The sequence below is a fragment of the Giraffa tippelskirchi genome, chromosome 6, assembly GCF_054371585.1.
Source record: "Giraffa tippelskirchi isolate mGirTip1 chromosome 6, T2T-mGirTip1v1.2.pri, whole genome shotgun sequence".
In the NCBI taxonomy this organism is placed as follows: Eukaryota; Metazoa; Chordata; class Mammalia; order Artiodactyla; family Giraffidae; genus Giraffa; species Giraffa tippelskirchi.
In genome coordinates this window covers 54,385,065-54,401,298 of record NC_137280.1, presented here as the reverse complement: position 1 = coordinate 54,401,298, position 16,234 = coordinate 54,385,065, and the positions used below count along the sequence as shown (strand labels likewise).

The 16,234-nt window shown below is 40.1% G+C and overlaps 1 protein-coding gene across 4 annotated transcripts in view; it reads right to left on the bottom strand.

Moving 5' to 3' along the window:
• Positions 1 to 10,632: 10,632 nt before the first annotated feature.
• PLAG1 (PLAG1 zinc finger) overlaps positions 10,633 to 16,234 on the bottom strand; it is a 43,542-nt gene continuing 37,940 nt past the window's right edge. For 2 of the 4 annotated variants that reach the window (XM_081504957.1, XM_081504958.1), the window contains 3 exons: positions 15,883 to 15,981; positions 12,561 to 12,919; positions 10,633 to 12,049 (listed from right to left, as the gene is read on the bottom strand). In XM_081504957.1, the coding sequence (XP_081361083.1) occupies positions 10,792 to 12,049; positions 12,561 to 12,802 (1,500 nt within the window). In that variant the 5' untranslated portion in view covers positions 12,803 to 12,919; positions 15,883 to 15,981 and the 3' untranslated portion in view covers positions 10,633 to 10,791. Of the gene's footprint in view, positions 12,050 to 12,560; positions 12,920 to 15,882; positions 15,982 to 16,234 lie in introns of those variants that run through there. The other 2 variants (XM_081504959.1, XM_081504960.1) reach the window with 2 other exon arrangements.

The window sequence follows — 16,234 nt, the reverse complement described above, 5'->3', positions numbered from 1 at the left end:
GCAGTCAGTAGTGCTTTAAGGGACCCTGAAAATTCTCTCCCACTCTTGACAGCAGTCTGCCCGTTTCCTCCTCTTTCTTTTTCTGTCATTTTCATGTGAAGTCACTCACTGTTCCTTGTGCTTATCCCTCCCTGGAATGCCTGCTTTCTCTGCTCCTGCCTCTGAATTCCAGCAGGTGGCCAAAGTATTGGAGCTTCACTTTCAGCATCAGTCCTTCCAATGAATATTCAGGACTGATTTCCTTTAGCATGGATTGGTTGGATCTCCTCGCAGTCCAAGGGACTCTTAAGAGTCTTCTTCAACACCACAGTTCAAAAGTATCAATTCTTCAGTGCTCAGTTTTCTTTATGGTCCAACTCTCACATCCATACATGACTACTGGAAAAACCATAGCTTTGACTTTTGTTTTTACTTTTATTTTTATTTTTTTTATAAATTTATTTATTTTAGTTGGGGGCTAATTACTTTACAATATTGTAATAGTTTTTGCCATACATCGACATGAATCAGCCATGGGCTTACATGTGTTCCCCTTCCTGGACCCCCATCCCAACCCTCCGGGTCATCCCATTGCCCCGGCCCTGAGCCTTTGTCTCATGCATCGAACATGGAATGGTGTTCTGTTTCACATATGATAATATACATGCAAAGTAATGTCTCTGCTTTTTAATATACTGTCTAGGTTTGTCATAATTTTTCTTTGTCACAGCCAAGTCCTTTTCTTCCAAGGAGCAGGCATCTTTTAATTTCATGGCTGCAGTCACCATCTGCAGAGGATGGTTAAGATTCTGGCATGTGGAATTCACAGGCATGCTCATGCTGTTGTGTCCCACTCTTTGTGACCCCATGGATTGTAGCCTGCCAGGCTCCTCTGTCGCTGGGATTCCCCCGGCAAGAATACTGGAGTGGGTTACCATTTCCTTCTCCAGGGGATCTTCCTGACCCAGGAAAGGAACCTGGGTCTTCCGCATTGCAGGCAGATTCTTTACCAACTGTGCCACCTGGGAAGCCCTGGAATTCCAGGGAGGGATAAGCACAAGGAACAGTGAGTGACTTCACATGAAAATGACAGAAAAAGAAAGAGGAGGAAACGGGCAGACTGCTGTCAAGAGTGGGAGAGAATTTTCAGGGTCCCTTAAAGCACTGACTGGTACTAACCTGAAGCTCTTTCAGTAAATGTCGAGGTTAGGAATAACTACAGAAATAGCGTATGAAAGGATTCAGGACAGAAAATACAACAGTAGGTGCACTTGACTCCTATGAAAGTTAATGTAACTTAGGAAACTGGGAGTGAGTTGAACTGGTCTGTCTGCATTTTGTAAACAAAATGGTCTTCAAGATGTTTCTAAGGGTGTGTATTTATTACAGCCACTGATCACCACTACGTAATTCTGGGGTGGGAAAAGCTGACATAGCTTAAAATCTGAAATAGGGCATGGTTTAGGCTGTTAACCTACTTACATAATGCACATTCCTAGGACATGAAAATCTGGTTACAGGAGCGACCTTGGAAATGTCACTGGGTGTGTGTGGGCACTAACAGCAGATCAATTACGTGTTTTTAGAAACAGCACGAACAACACACTGAAAGGGGCTCCGAGAAAAAGATGAAAGTTCTCTAATTACAGACTAAACCAAAAGTTAAACCTTTGCAAAAATGCTGCCACCTTAAAACAGGAATCTTCTACAGCTTATGAGAGGTACCATTACATTTCCAACTTTCATCTCTCCCAGAATCTCAAGACCTTGACTGAGGTATTACTACAAATGGACCATGTTTTCAAAAGGATTCAACTTATGAACGTTTCCATGTGTGTGTTAGGATAAACATTGGTTTATACGTCAAGTATGTCTCTACAGGGTAAAGCAAGATTAGCCTGCTGACATGTGTTTTAAAAGAAAACTAGTTCATTAGGAGAAAACCATTTCACCTGAAATAATTGCAGTTCCTAATAACACAGTCCTTCTGTAGAGCACAGGGAACTATACTCAGTATCCTGTGATAAGCCATAGTGGAAAAGAATATGAAGAATGTATATATATGTGTATCTGAGTCACTTTGCTGCACAGAAGAAATTAGCACATTGTCAAATCAACTGTACTTCAATAAATAAAGTTTTAAAAAATCATAGCAATCAAAATACTAGTATGCAAAAGGAGAGCTCGAGGACTCCTTTATAGGTACAATCTCCATTAGGCACTCTGCCGTTCATCTTTTTTCTAAAGCAGTCAGAACTTGGGAACTTTTTTTTAACCAGTTTTTTTTTTTCTTTCTTAGTATAATTGCTTTACAATGTTGTGTTAGTTTCTGCTGTACAGCAAAGGGCATCAGCTATAAGTATACATCTATCCCCTCCCTCTTGGACCTCCTTCCATCCCACCCAGCCCCATCTCCCCCACCCCCCCCACCCCTTCTAGAGCTCCACAGAGCTGAGCTCCCTGTGGTATACAGCAGCTTCCCACTGTTTTACACATGTGTATGTATATCAATCCCATTGTCTCAGTTCGTCCCACCCTCCCCTTCCCGCTGTGTCCATGTCCATTCTTTATGTCTGCATCTCTGTTCCTACGTTGCAAATAGGTTCATCTGTACCATTTTTCTAGATTCCACATATATGCGTTAATATATGATACTTTTCTCTTTCTGAGAAGAACCTGGGAATTTGCATTCTCTGCTATTACAGTGTATCAGAGAGAAAGACGTTCCCACTTCTTTTGAGGTAAAACCAGCACCTCTGAAGAACAGCAGTTGAACTAGCTGTGTTAGTGTTTTCCAGAGAAACTGAAGCCGTAGGATACTGCACACAATAGAGACAGAGATTTACTATAAGAAATTGGCTCACATGACTGTGGAGGCTGACAAGTCTGAAATCTGCAGGGCAGGCCAGCAGGTTGGAGACTCAGGGAGGCTGGGGACCCGTGGAGAGCTGATGCTGCAGGTCGAATCTGAAGCCATCTGAAGGCAGACCTCCCTTTTCCTGGGAGAATGCTTTTTTTCTCTTATGGCCTCCAACTGATGAGATGAGATGAGGCCCATCCACATTATGGAGGGCAGTCTGTTTTATTTAGAGTCAGCTGAGTATAAATGTTAATCACATCTAACAAAGAACCTCCACAGCAACAGCTAGACCGGTGCTTGACCAGACCAGGCATCCAGTCTGGGTACCACAGCTGAGCTGGGTGGACACATAAAATTAACCATCATGTTAGTCAAGAGTCAAACATCTTCAGTAGACAGATTTATTATTGACCTCTGTGTTGAATAGAAAGCAGGTACAGCCACTATGGAGAACAGTGTGGAGATTCCTTAAAAAACTGGAAATAGAATTGCCATATGACCCAGCAATCCCACTACTGGGCATACACACCGAGGAAACCAGAATTGAAAGAGACACGTGTACCCCAATGTTCATCGCAGCACTGTTTATAATAGCCAGGACATGGAAGCAACCTAGATGTCCATCAACAGACAAATGGATAACAAAGCTGTGGTCCATATACACAATGGAATATTACTCAGCCATTAAAAAGAATACATTTGAATCAGTTCTAATGAGGTGGATGAAACTGGAGCCCATTATACAGAGTGAAAGTAATCCAGAAAGAAAAACACCAATACAGTATACTAACACATATATATGGAATTTAGAAGGATGATAATGATAACCCTATATGCGAGACAGAAAAGAGACACAGATGTATAAAACAGTCTTTTCGACTCTGTGGGAGAAGGCGAGGGTGGGATGATTGGAGAGAATAGCATTGAAACATGTATATTATCATATGTGAAGCAGATCGCCAGTCCAGCTTCGATGCATGAGACAGGGTGCTCAGGGCTGGTGCACTGGGATGACCCAGAGGGATGGGATGGGGAGGGAGGTGGGAGGGGGGTTCAGGATGGGGAACACATGTAAACCCATGGCTGATTCATATCAATGTATGGCAAAAACCACTACAATACTGTAAAGTAATTAGCCTCCAACTAAAATAAATTAATTAATTAAAAAAAAAAAGAAAGCAGGTGAAGTCGAGACATTCTGGACTTGGTTGTTTTTAGTTTCAGCCTGAAACCGCCAATATTTGATCATTTTTGATCTACAAAAAAGGGTAACTGGGTACAACTCAATACAGCATTTACACTTTCCCACCGTTGTAATGATGGTGTCATCTTCATTCCAAAGCTTCATCAGGAAACCAGCCTCTTTTTATAAAGCTGACTCCTTGGGAACAGCCCAGGACTTTGCATGAAGAGGTGCCTTCTGCTTAAGAAATTCTCATTTAAGGAAAAGTGGCAGTAAAAACTCAAGCTGTCTATAGTCAGACTGAAGTTTTCCTCCCCTTAATGATAAACCATCAGTACGAACTTTTCATCTGACAAAAACCTGAATGAAGAAGTCTTTTAGCCCCACTGGATCTATGGTTCAATGCTTATGCTTAATGCTTTGCTTAAACTGCACTTCTAATTGCTTTTCCATAAGGGAGAATACACCTTAAGTGAATTAACCCCAAACATTTTTCAGAGTATTCTGACTATAAAAAGCAATAGCATTTTCCCTTCTATAAATAGTCCTTGAAACATTTCATATGCATGAATTTAAATAAAAATGTGTGTAGTGTTAATGCTAAGATTTAACAAAGAAATGCTTTTAGATTTGCTGGAATTAAGTATGTGAAAAGAGGAACTGCCAAATGGGGAGTCACTGTGCATTTTCTTTACCTCTCTGAAAGTAGAGAACCTTAGGACAGGAAAGTCAAAGGTGAAGAAGCAATTTTTCCTATCATACTGAAAGAGGTGCTATGAGAAATCCAAAAAAAAATTTTTTTCTGCAACTGGTTCCTGGCCAGATTATTAACTGGATTTTCAGAATTAATCTCTTTCAAAGATGCATCACTGTTTAACTGATGAATTTGAGACAAAATGACATCTGTGAGCTCATCACTCTGGTCCAGGTGAATGGTCAAGGGAGGGTTTTCAGCAAAGTTTTAGACAAGTAGCCCAAAGAGAACGTCTAAAAAGATGATTTACAGGACTGATGGACAGTAAGTGCCAAAGGAATGCTTAATGCCAATTTAATCTCATATGAATAAGAAACATGATTGATCTGTACATTCTAACAGCCTTTGGGAGATTCTTTGTTTGAATTCAAGTTTTGTTTGGATTAAAGTTTTGATGCACAACATTTTGACTTTTTTATTTACAATTTCTATCCTTCCTTTCAAGGTACAAAAGTTTTAAAACAAAACAAAAGAAACCCTAGAACTTTACATTTCAACAACCAAGTATTGTCCTAGAGGCAGCTATTAGAATCTTATATTTATCAAATGAGAAAATACTTAAAATTCAAAGGGAAAAAATGTTATACCAAATAGAAATTTATCATCTGTTAAAATTTCAGGAAGATCTACATTATCTAAAGCCATTCTATAATTTTTATTCATATATTTTTGTGGAGTTCACATATCTTTTTCTTACAGCAAACATAACACTGTAGGCCATGACAAGCTGCAGTACTATTGTTTAATTAGCAGCAAATGAATATTTTATAACTGGGTAACTGGACAATAAATAGCCTGCTTCTTTGGATGTGGATGTTTAAAATGTAGTCTCGCTGCAGCTTCATAATGTGATTGCTATTTTACAGAGCTTATACACACACAGAAAATATGATCTTTGTCTATATTTTATACAAACACAACAGTAGTTTGTGAATACATTTTAAGTACATGATATACAGGATAAGCCACTTGATTTCCCGGTATCACAGAAGAGCGAATTTTAAATGCAATAAAAATATACAAAATGCAGCCTGGAATGCAGTTTCTCTTTTCTATTTTGACTCAAAACTTTATCATCAGAACATTTTTAGAGTACTAGTCCAAACACTTTTTCGTCAGCTAAAAATACAATTTCAGCAGTCCAGCTTATGTTCAGGCATGATGCAATCCATTTCCAAATGGATGCCCAGTTTTTGTTAAATTCAAAGGGCTGTTAGTAACGTACAGCACGTTCTTCACTCCACACCGTATTATAAAGCCCATGTTTCTTTCCGAGTCACGGTCACCTTTGTGGACAAAGCTGGGTTTGTTCTGGTATAACATTTGCACGTCCAAGGTTTCCTTTTGCAAGTGCACATGAATACATTGTGGTGGGTGGTGTAAAAGTCTTGTTAAAGACAAATGAAGTCACAGTATAAAAATATATTGTACACCTTTACAACTAATGTAGTCCTTTTTTTTTTTTCCTATGGATAAAAAAAAATACGACTGAACAAGACAGAAAAGTCTGTAGCACCATGAAGAGTTGTATCCCAAGTTACATTAGCAGCATGATCCGACAGAATATTGAAGGAGTGTTTCTGAGAAGATACACATTCATTCTGGGTCATCTGTACCACTGAAGCTTATACAATGAAGTGTTTTACACATTAGCAATAGTTCTGTCCTTTCTAAGTTAGGTAACTGATCAAAAGACACTGCCTTCCGTTCTCAGAGGGTTGACAATATTGCAGAAGGGCTGGGGGTGATAGGAACGTGCCTTGCCCATTGTGGGTCGTGTATCATCTAGATGTATATACGATCAGAAAGGAGCTCTGCGTGGGTTCTCAGCACAGAGCTGCACAACACAGCTTACATGGATCTATGGGATCACCACAGACTATCTGTGTGATTGACATCGCTGCTGACACAGTGTGAGAAAAATAAGACAAGGTCTCAACATAGGCACTCATTTCTCAGAGGTAACAGTCTGCCATTGCTAATGAAGAATATGTGATGTCTAAAAGATCTCCTCCAATGTCATCTGGATCTCAGTAGGCTGGAAGCAACTTGGGTGAATAATTTTTTTTTTTTGTATTTTAACTTACATACTGGGAAGACAGTGTGTTTTGAGACACGTAAACCTTGTAAAAAAATAAACCATTGTAAAACCTTATGAAAAGACACACACTGATTCTGTGCAATATAGCAAATTGATAACAAAACACTGTAAAACTGTACCTGTTTAAAATACCGTCTACCATTCTTGAACACAAAGCATTATATATCAAAGGCCTATATATCTATCCTCTAATGGCACTTGAAACAAATTATAATAAGTCTTAAAATAAAAGGCATAACCTATAAGAAAGTTTTTCTGTAAAGGTTTAGATTCGTTTTGAAAGTGCTATATCTTGTAATATGTGTAGTATAGAGGTTGACCAAGCTCTATTTTTTAAAAAAATATTGGCCTATATATGTGTATTGCTTACTAGATGAATAATCCTGAAAATATGTACTCTTTAACATTCATTATTAGCTTAATAAAGCAGTCAGCTCTGGCTCATGTTTTCAGTCAGTATATGGTTTTTAAAAACCGCTACTGTCCAAATTAACACAATATATCACTATGTTGCACAAGTGACTAAGAAGAATAAAACACAAGCAACACATCGGCAAAAATACATAGTTTGGAAGAAACACCTACATGAAATTAACAAGTTGCACAAAGAGTAGCGCGTGATCAGTCAGGACATGAACAACGGAACTTGGTAACAGGGTTTTAAGATGCACGTTGTAGCAGTGACCAGTAGCTATCAAGGTGATGTTTGGGTCCATCCGTGGAGAATATTGCTTTTAGTGTCAGTATCCTTCCATGCTCGTGCTTCAGTATCTGGTGATCTTAATTTGTACAAACATGTGGAAGGTCAAACTGAGTGAGGTTCAATATCTTGTCTGAGGTCCAAATTCTAAACTGAAATATTTTTACTTAATAACAATCCCTTTAAAAAAAACCAACAAACCCAAGCAAAGGCACTACTAGAAATTTCAAGGATGATGATTCTGGCCACTGGAGAACGAAAACAGAATTGGCAATCATTATTTTTAATCACATCCAGTTGACATCAAAAGAGTCAATTTTCTTTTTAAGGGAAAAAAAAAAAAAGAGCCAGTTCGGTGTTACAGCCTTGTCAGACCATTGTGCAATTAAAATAAAATGAGTCTACCTCATGTTTAATAGAGATTCTCTCAAAGGGGGTTTAGTGACCACTACAGTCAGTTTAAAAAATGAATGAGCTGAATTCCCTCTTACTTGGAAGTGTGATTTCAAGTCTGTGGGAAAGCAACTGGCAAAGGGGTGTGTACATGTGAAAATAGAGTCCACAATTTCAGCCCTGGTGCCCTGGAAGGTATGCCGGGCGAGAATTAGGCTAAAAATATATATATACACCTACATGGCGCCATTCCCCATTTCCAAAATGCTTTATTTAATAAATCCTGGTACTCCCTTTTTACTTTTTTATTAGCAGTGAAATACAGCCCACTAAAAGGCCAACATCTCAGTTCGTTCATCTGACTTCTCTTTAAGCAAATTTTAGGCAAAAATAAAGTAGTGCTTCCACACTTGTGATTTGTGATTTCTATTTAAAAACAGGTTTTCTATTTATTTGTGCTCTGTCACCAAAATTTTTTTTCTTTTCTTTTTTCTTTTCCTCTCGACGGTGATTAAAGCAATACTGAACACTAATCATTCAACTAATGATTTAAGTAAGCAATCTGTTTCATAGAAACTAAAGCGGGCAGCAACACAGCAGAGCTAAAAGCCTACTTTGAGAGCAAACAGTCTCCTAGGCAAACACTCAGGAGCAGTTTGAAAAAATTTTAAATGTATTTCCTTATTAACATTATATAATTTTAATGCCTTTGGAACACACTTTTTTTTTAATAAAATGTAACTTTTAATAATAAAATTTAAATACATACGTATAAAAACTACTGCTCCTGGGATTTAAAAAAAAACAAAAACAAATAGGAGCATGATAAAAATACTGGAGCCAAAGCTCCGTACGAGAGCAACTCTGATTCTATGAAGTGCGATACACGTGTGTGTACATATATATAATATATAGTGAAACCCCCATTTACATTATTACAATTTACATCTCTCCACAAATTATACTACTCCCCAATAGTTTAAATAATGTATTATATTCAGTAATCTGCACTCATCTTTAGAACTTCTTGGTAAACATGGAAATCCGCAGTGATAGCTGGCCCTGTCAAAGGGAAAAGAAGCTTCCAGACAGGGCTCATGAGTGCTCAGAATTTTTTTTTTTTTTTAAGAGATATATACTCTTCTATAAACCCTCCCTCCTCAAACCCACCCCGACAGACAGGGTCCCCAAATAAGGTGTTAACAAGTGCTTAATAGATATGTTTCTTAGGTTGATGCCCCAACCGATCATTAGAAAAAGAGAACAATAGTTTGACCTTTGAGAAAACGTGCTGGTTGTCTAAAGTGAGGAAAGCCTGTAATAACTACTGTATTCACTGAACACCACGCTCTTGACTGTTATTTTTCACATCACCTAAGGCAGTGCTTGTTTTACTGTGCTCTTCTCCCACCCTCTGCAAATTCAGCTTCTTTGTGACGTTCCTCCCACTTTCCCAGGGACTTGTAAAAGTGGGGTTTACTTATATATGCTTTTAGTCACTTAAATTTTGTGATCATTTTTCAAATAGTTTTCAAATGCATTTAACTTTAAAGTCTCTGTCCAAAAACAGCAGGGAAAAATGAATTAACACTGAATGAGAAAGATACCACAGTGTGTGTGTGTGTGTGGGGGGTGCGTGGGGGTGGTTGGCGAGCAGGGTTGTTCTGTTTTCTGCTTTTGGTGCTCAGGGAGAGAAAACTGAATCAAAGGGAGCAAGAAGTGATGTAAGGGATATGCTACGACTTGCTTCATTTCCACCCTGGCAACAGGGGACGTGGTCCCCAGACAAGTCCCTAGCAGAGTGGCAGGCCTCACATTGGTCTCCCTGCCTGGGGTCTCTCACCCTAGAAGATGGGACAGCCCCACCTCTGGGATAAGCACACCTGTGTTCCCCAACAACTCTGGACTCTGGACCAATTGTGCAGTGAGAAGCCAAGGGAAATGGCTGGCTGTCCTCGACCTACCCTCTGGCCATGTAAGATGGAGAAGATGAAAGAAACGCAACTAAAGACTGACGCTGAAGACTCTTGACGCCATAGACTATTAGCATGAATGCAACAGAAAGACAGCAACAAGGATAAAACGTGGCAAACATCCTGTGTACTAATTTAAGGCCAACTCTTAAGTAACATGGACTGCCGTGTCACCTTCCTAGGGGGGTCTCTGTTTGCTACAAATACTGGTGCGCTTTGTGTCTAGGATTTGTTTTTCTTATATGTGCATAAAACAGACAGCAAACATTTGAGCCAGACAATAGCAAGTCTTCAAAATATACTGACCTGAAATTATGGTTATAGCTAAGAAACATATGCTATGTCCCCAGACTGGATTCTAAATTCATTTGAAGCATTTGCTTATTAATCCATTTAGAAGCTAGTAAAATTTTTTTAAACTCTCAGGTCATTCATGTACGTTTTAGAAAACTTACATTCTGTAGCAAAATATTTTTAAGGAGCCAAATGTCAAAAGGTAGAGCCATTGATCTCGGACAAAAATGCAAAGTTTAAGATCTAACAGTAAGTCAGAACATGGGATCTGTAAGACTTGACTGCTAATAATGGCTTTCCTATATGAGAAATCGTCTTAAAATATGACAGTTGGCAGTGAATCAGGACAAAATACCCAGGTAAACATAGCTGAACACAAATGGTTCTGAAGCTCATTTAAAAAGCTAGTTTCTATTTTATACTGGCTTAATGAAAACTGGTACTATACAGAAGCAGAAACTGTGATACTGTCTTAAAGTAGGCACTAAAACCAGAACGGTCAGCTAAGGCAGGGCTGCACGTAAGTTTCGGCCATGGATGCGCACTGTGGGACTCTACTGGAAAGCCTGGTGGAAGCGGGGCAGGGTTGTGCTCGTGCTCAGACTACTGGTGAAGGCTGCGGACAGCGAGTGCAGAGAGCCCAGCCCTATGGTGCTGGCAGGATCCGGCAGGTCCTGGCTCTGAGGGGGGAGCTGAGACACCGAAGAGTGGGCCTCCTCCTGGGAGTAGCTCATCCCCAGGCTCCCCACCGAGATCGGGTTATAGGGAGGGCCGTTTAATGGTATGAAATTGAACAGCTGGGAGAAATCCAATGCTGGTGTGTTCAGGGGGTCACTGATGGAGATGGAGCTTTTGGACAGGGAGAGGTCCCCCGCGCTGTCCTCCAGGGACCCGAGCTGCGGCTCCAACCCCAGTTTGGACGAGGACGCTGGAGAGTCCTGGGAGGAGGAGGGCATGCCGCCCTGCAGCTCCATCAGGTAGCTCTCAATCTCCCCCTTCAAGGGCTGTTCTTTTTCGGGAATAGAGATGGCATATGAGGTAGAACTGAACGGGTACTTGAAGGAAAGGTGGTGGGAGGGGTGGACAGCATCCATGTCTATGGGGCACGTCATGCCCAAAGGCAGGGTGGTGATCATCTGGTGGGCAGAGCCCGAGCTCTGCACGGACTGGAACGGAGTGTTGTAGAGGTTCAGCTGCAGCGTGCTGGGGAACGGCTTGGACAGCAGCTCGCTGGAGGGCAGCGACATCACCGGGAGGAGCTCGTCCTTGATGGGCACCGACACGTTGCAGGTGAAGGGGTCCAGGAAGTCCACGGGCTCCGTCTTGACCTTCAGGAGCTCCTGGTTGTGGCTCTTCTTCATGTGCCGCGTCAGGTGATCCTTGCGCCCGAACCTCTGAGCGCAGTACTGGCAGAGGAAGTCCTTCCTTCCCGTGTGCACCACCATGTGTCGGCGCACGTCCTTGCGCGTGTAGAAGCGGCGGTCGCAGTGCTCGCATGGGTGCTTCTTCTCCTTCACGCCGCCCGCCGACTTGCCCGCGTGCGACTTCAGGTGCTCTAGCAGCACGCCTGTGCTCTCGAACGTCTGCAGGCACACCTTGCAGGTGAGGTCGCCGCTCGTGGCCGCGTGCAGGGCCAGGTGCCGCTTGAAGCCCAGCTTGGTGTTGTAGCTCTTGCCGCACTCTTCGCACTTGAACGTCTCTTTGTTGGGGTCGTGCGTGTGCAGGTGGTTCTTCAGGTGGTCCTTCCGGTGAAACATTTTCTCGCAATAGTTACACTTGTGGGTTTTCTCGGGAGAGTGCGTAGCCATGTGCCTTGAACACAGACATATTCTGTCAGCGTCATGGTAAGAACGGCCTGGCCTCCCTGTTCAAACGGAAGCTAAGCTGCTAGGCTAACACAGACCTGCCCTACTCACGGACACTCTCTAACTCACTATGCGTCTGCTACAAAGGGTAGTTAACACACCTAAACACCGCAGACCTGGAACCATCTAAGTCGCCACTTTAGTTCTCGCTGGTTTTTAGCGATTGCAAATGCAACTGAGCAAGACAGAATATACTCACGTTAACGTCCATACCCTTCTCTTGCAATTTCTTTGTACAAACGGACATTCTACTCTCGTTTAAGCATTGCATTAAAAAAGATCCAAAAGCACTAACACATAAACGTCTGTGACTTAGAATGCTAAAACGTCTAATCTACTTAAACATTTCTCTCTGCAAGTCAGCGGAAAGAGGTGGATACAAATATATACGTTAACAATGGCTTCAAATAGCCAACATAATAGAAAATAGAATCTGAAAGACAAATAGAGTTTAATACCTTTGTAATTTGTACTTAGAAACAAAGGCTTTCGTGCAGTCTTGTTGTATGCACTTGTAGGGCCTCTCTCCTGTGTGAGAGTAGGAGTGCACCTTTAATTTCTCAACACTGTTAAAGGCCTTGTCACACAGTTGGCAAGGAAAGTTTTTTCTTGGTTTGGTTTCGCCACGCTTACGTTTCCCTGAAGGGACTTTCTGGGTATCTCTTACTTCTGACAAATCACCAGGAATGACAGTGGCCATCGCAGCCTAAAGCAGGCCTTCTTGTTGGACACTTGGGAACTGCCCAACTCCACTAAATGATTTAGCTTTAGGTGGCTTCTCAAGTTTCATGTGGTCGTAAAAGAAAGCAAAAAGGGACTGGAAAAAAAAATAAGAAACAACTAGTTTGTAACTAGATTTAATTTTTTAAAGTTTTACTTGCTATGTGATGCTTTTGAATTAAAAAAGAAAGAAGAAACCATAAAATGGATTCAGCTGGTCTAATGTAATATCTGTAGGCTTCTTTTATATTTGTCAAAATACATATTAAGGCATTGCTCAGAATGAACAGTTCACAGATCCCCTGAGATCCCACCTGACAAACGTCGTACTCAGGGAGAGCAGCAGGGAACACTTGGGAATCATCGAGAAGTGACACTGAAAGTAGCATCATTAAAGCTTCACTTTTTACAAGGACCCAGAGAACGTAAATCTCACTGAGAACATAAAAATGTTTCCACGTATGTTTTAATGTCAAAAAATCCTCTTAATTTGTGCGAGGCAGCTCTAGTCACAATTTGTGTCATAGAAAAATATAGATAATCAGCCAAAAACTCTTTTAGGCACCTTGTGAACCATTCAGTCCAGGGAAGTTCTCAAGACAGAGACACCAGAGGCCTGAAAGAGTTGAACTCATTGCCCAAGGTGAAAATCACTTCTTTACACCAGTGTCATCACACGCAAAGGGCTTTCTGACTCAAGAGTAGAAATGACTTGTCTTCAGGACAAATATGCATTCTTGAGGTGGTGAAACATTTTGGTGTTATGTTAGGTGAGGGTCATGGCTCCCTGTCTCTTGGGTGGAAGCAATGATTTGGCTGAAGTAATTTTCCCTACCGTCTTTTACATCACAGAAGAAGATGCTGTTCATTGGGCACCCAAGGAGAGTGGATGAGCCAGATATAGAGGGCTAGTCTCTGACACATCTGTGACCTGTGAGAGTGGTGAGCACAATACTTGTGCAGGGGTACATCAGTGTAGAGGTGTCAGTTTGAAAAAGGTGGGTCAGAGTTTCAATTCATTATCAGTGCTTTGAGAAAGAAAGAATGAAATGTATATAGTGTATGGCAGAGTATGTCTCCTTAAAAACTTACGTTGATTGAAACCTTTGAAAATTTGTGGACAAGAGATAGTTAATACTATCAACTGTATTTCTCAGAGGAAGAAACCAGCTCCCCAAAGATCCATTTGATATTAAAAAGTTAAACGAGTCCTCAAGGTTCATGAATGCTAGTTTTTAGCAAGGTACTATATTTCTAAGAGACACAGAACTGATAATACCAGCAACCTCTTTCAAAAAGATCTGATTTTAAATTGAAAATTGGCAGGTGGCTAAATGTTATCAACTACTGATCAACTGGATTTCTCATCCTATTATATATTCAAAAAACAATGAAAACCAGTTTCTTTCTATCACTTGTGTTTTGGCATCAGACTGACACTTGTCCTCACGAAAACTGGATGGAGTTAACCTACATTTTTGTAAAATTAAGTGTACATTGCAATTGATCCTATTGTATTTTAATATAGAGGCTGTCCCTAAACAGGCAAAATACAGCAATCATCCGCTCATGTGACTAAAGTGTAAAGCATGTGCGTGAGTTAATCGATGTCTGATTCACATAGCCTTTCTTCTTCGGTAGGTAGACACATCAAGGCTTTCCTTCACACCTAAGTTTCCTCTGCAGTTTAAAAGTGACATTAACACTTTTTTCACACAACAGCAGGGTACAAATTTCACACAACAGCAGGGTACAAATTCAAGTTCCCACATACTGTGGAATTATGTGAGAAATAAATATCAAAAGATATTTGAAAATAACCCACATATTTTCAAGTACAATGTGACCGTCACGGAGAAAGACCTTAGACTTGGCCATCAAAAGCCTCAAGAAGGTGAAAAGACTGAAAAAACACAGAGGGTTATTGCAGAGAAGAAAGCATTTGTACCCAGCTGTTGTGTGAAAACTGGATAAATCTTGATTACATTGAATTAGTGCACAGTGCTTTTTGGGTAGGCTATATCCTTCTACTTTTCTATGTATTCATTCTATTAATTTTTCAGAGTTTGCTATTTTGAGAAACTCCAACTAAAAATCTTAATTTATCCACTAAAAAATTGTAATATGTATTAGAACTATACGTAACTCTATTCTGTATTTTCCAAGTCTCCTGTATATGTGTTATCATAGTTTTCATAATTTAAAAAATTAAAAAAAAATTTTTTTTAAGTGACATTAACACAATTAATGCAACTGACATCACTACTGCTAACACAATGTGTTCCCTCTGGTTTTAGATTTTTCTGAATCTCAAGGGCTTGTTCTTTTCCTGTTATATTTTCATTCAAGACACAGCTTCTCTCCCTCTCTCAGAAATATCCAAACAGCTATTCTGCTGTAACCAGTAAAGACAATGTTAGTTGGTATAAAGCATTCTGCCAAAGCAGGAAAAAAGAGTAATGTTGATTATCTGATTTCCTAACATGATGCTTTTGTGCATCTATTTAGAATGGTGTGGGAAACAAACTGTTAAATTTTGCAACTGTTAAGTCAACATGGAATACAAAGTATCTAAACCCCCATGTTTAAATATCTGAAAATATTTCAAAGACTGGTCATATTTTGCCATTATCATGTTAGAAGAACCCAACCATAATTGGGCAGAGAATTCCAATTGAGAAAAACAGTTTTTAAGTTATTGAAAAAAATGTACTAAAACTGCATCATGATGCAGCAAACAATTGATCCTATCAAAATTGGTGACACTCAATATGGAGTAACACAAGAATTCTGTTATCTTTGGATGTACAGACTGAGCAATGAAGAATTGCGTATTTCAAATATTACACTTTTCTAAGACCAGCTGAAATTTTTTCATGGCTAACAATATCATTTAACTCAATATATTGCAAAACTTAAATTACTTACAGTGCATTTAAAAACTATAGGATAAAGTTGTGACTCAACATTGTATAAAAATCCAAATTCATAATATGCATATCAACCAAATACTTCAAAAATACATGCACAGAACTGTAGTGATTTTTGTTCAATGCATACCTGATGATGGATGGACGAAGCCTCAGACCTTGATCTTAGCCAGTCCCATTGACTCTTCGTGGAAGAGAGCGGAATCCAGTCCTTCCCATTTTGGCCAACCTATGAAACAAAAAATAAGCATGGACTACACTCTAAACGGAACCAGTCCGTAAGTGATGGAAAATACGGGATCAGAGAAGGGCGATTTCATGACACATGCTTTCATTCAGTACTCGGCTGAAGAGTCATGCATTAATTTTTACCAGTTGCAAATCTTTATTAGTTCTGAGCACATTTACATGACCAAATTAAGGCAGAAATGAAAAGTAAGACAGTATTACCTAGATAAATGGCATCTCATGATGCTGAATGA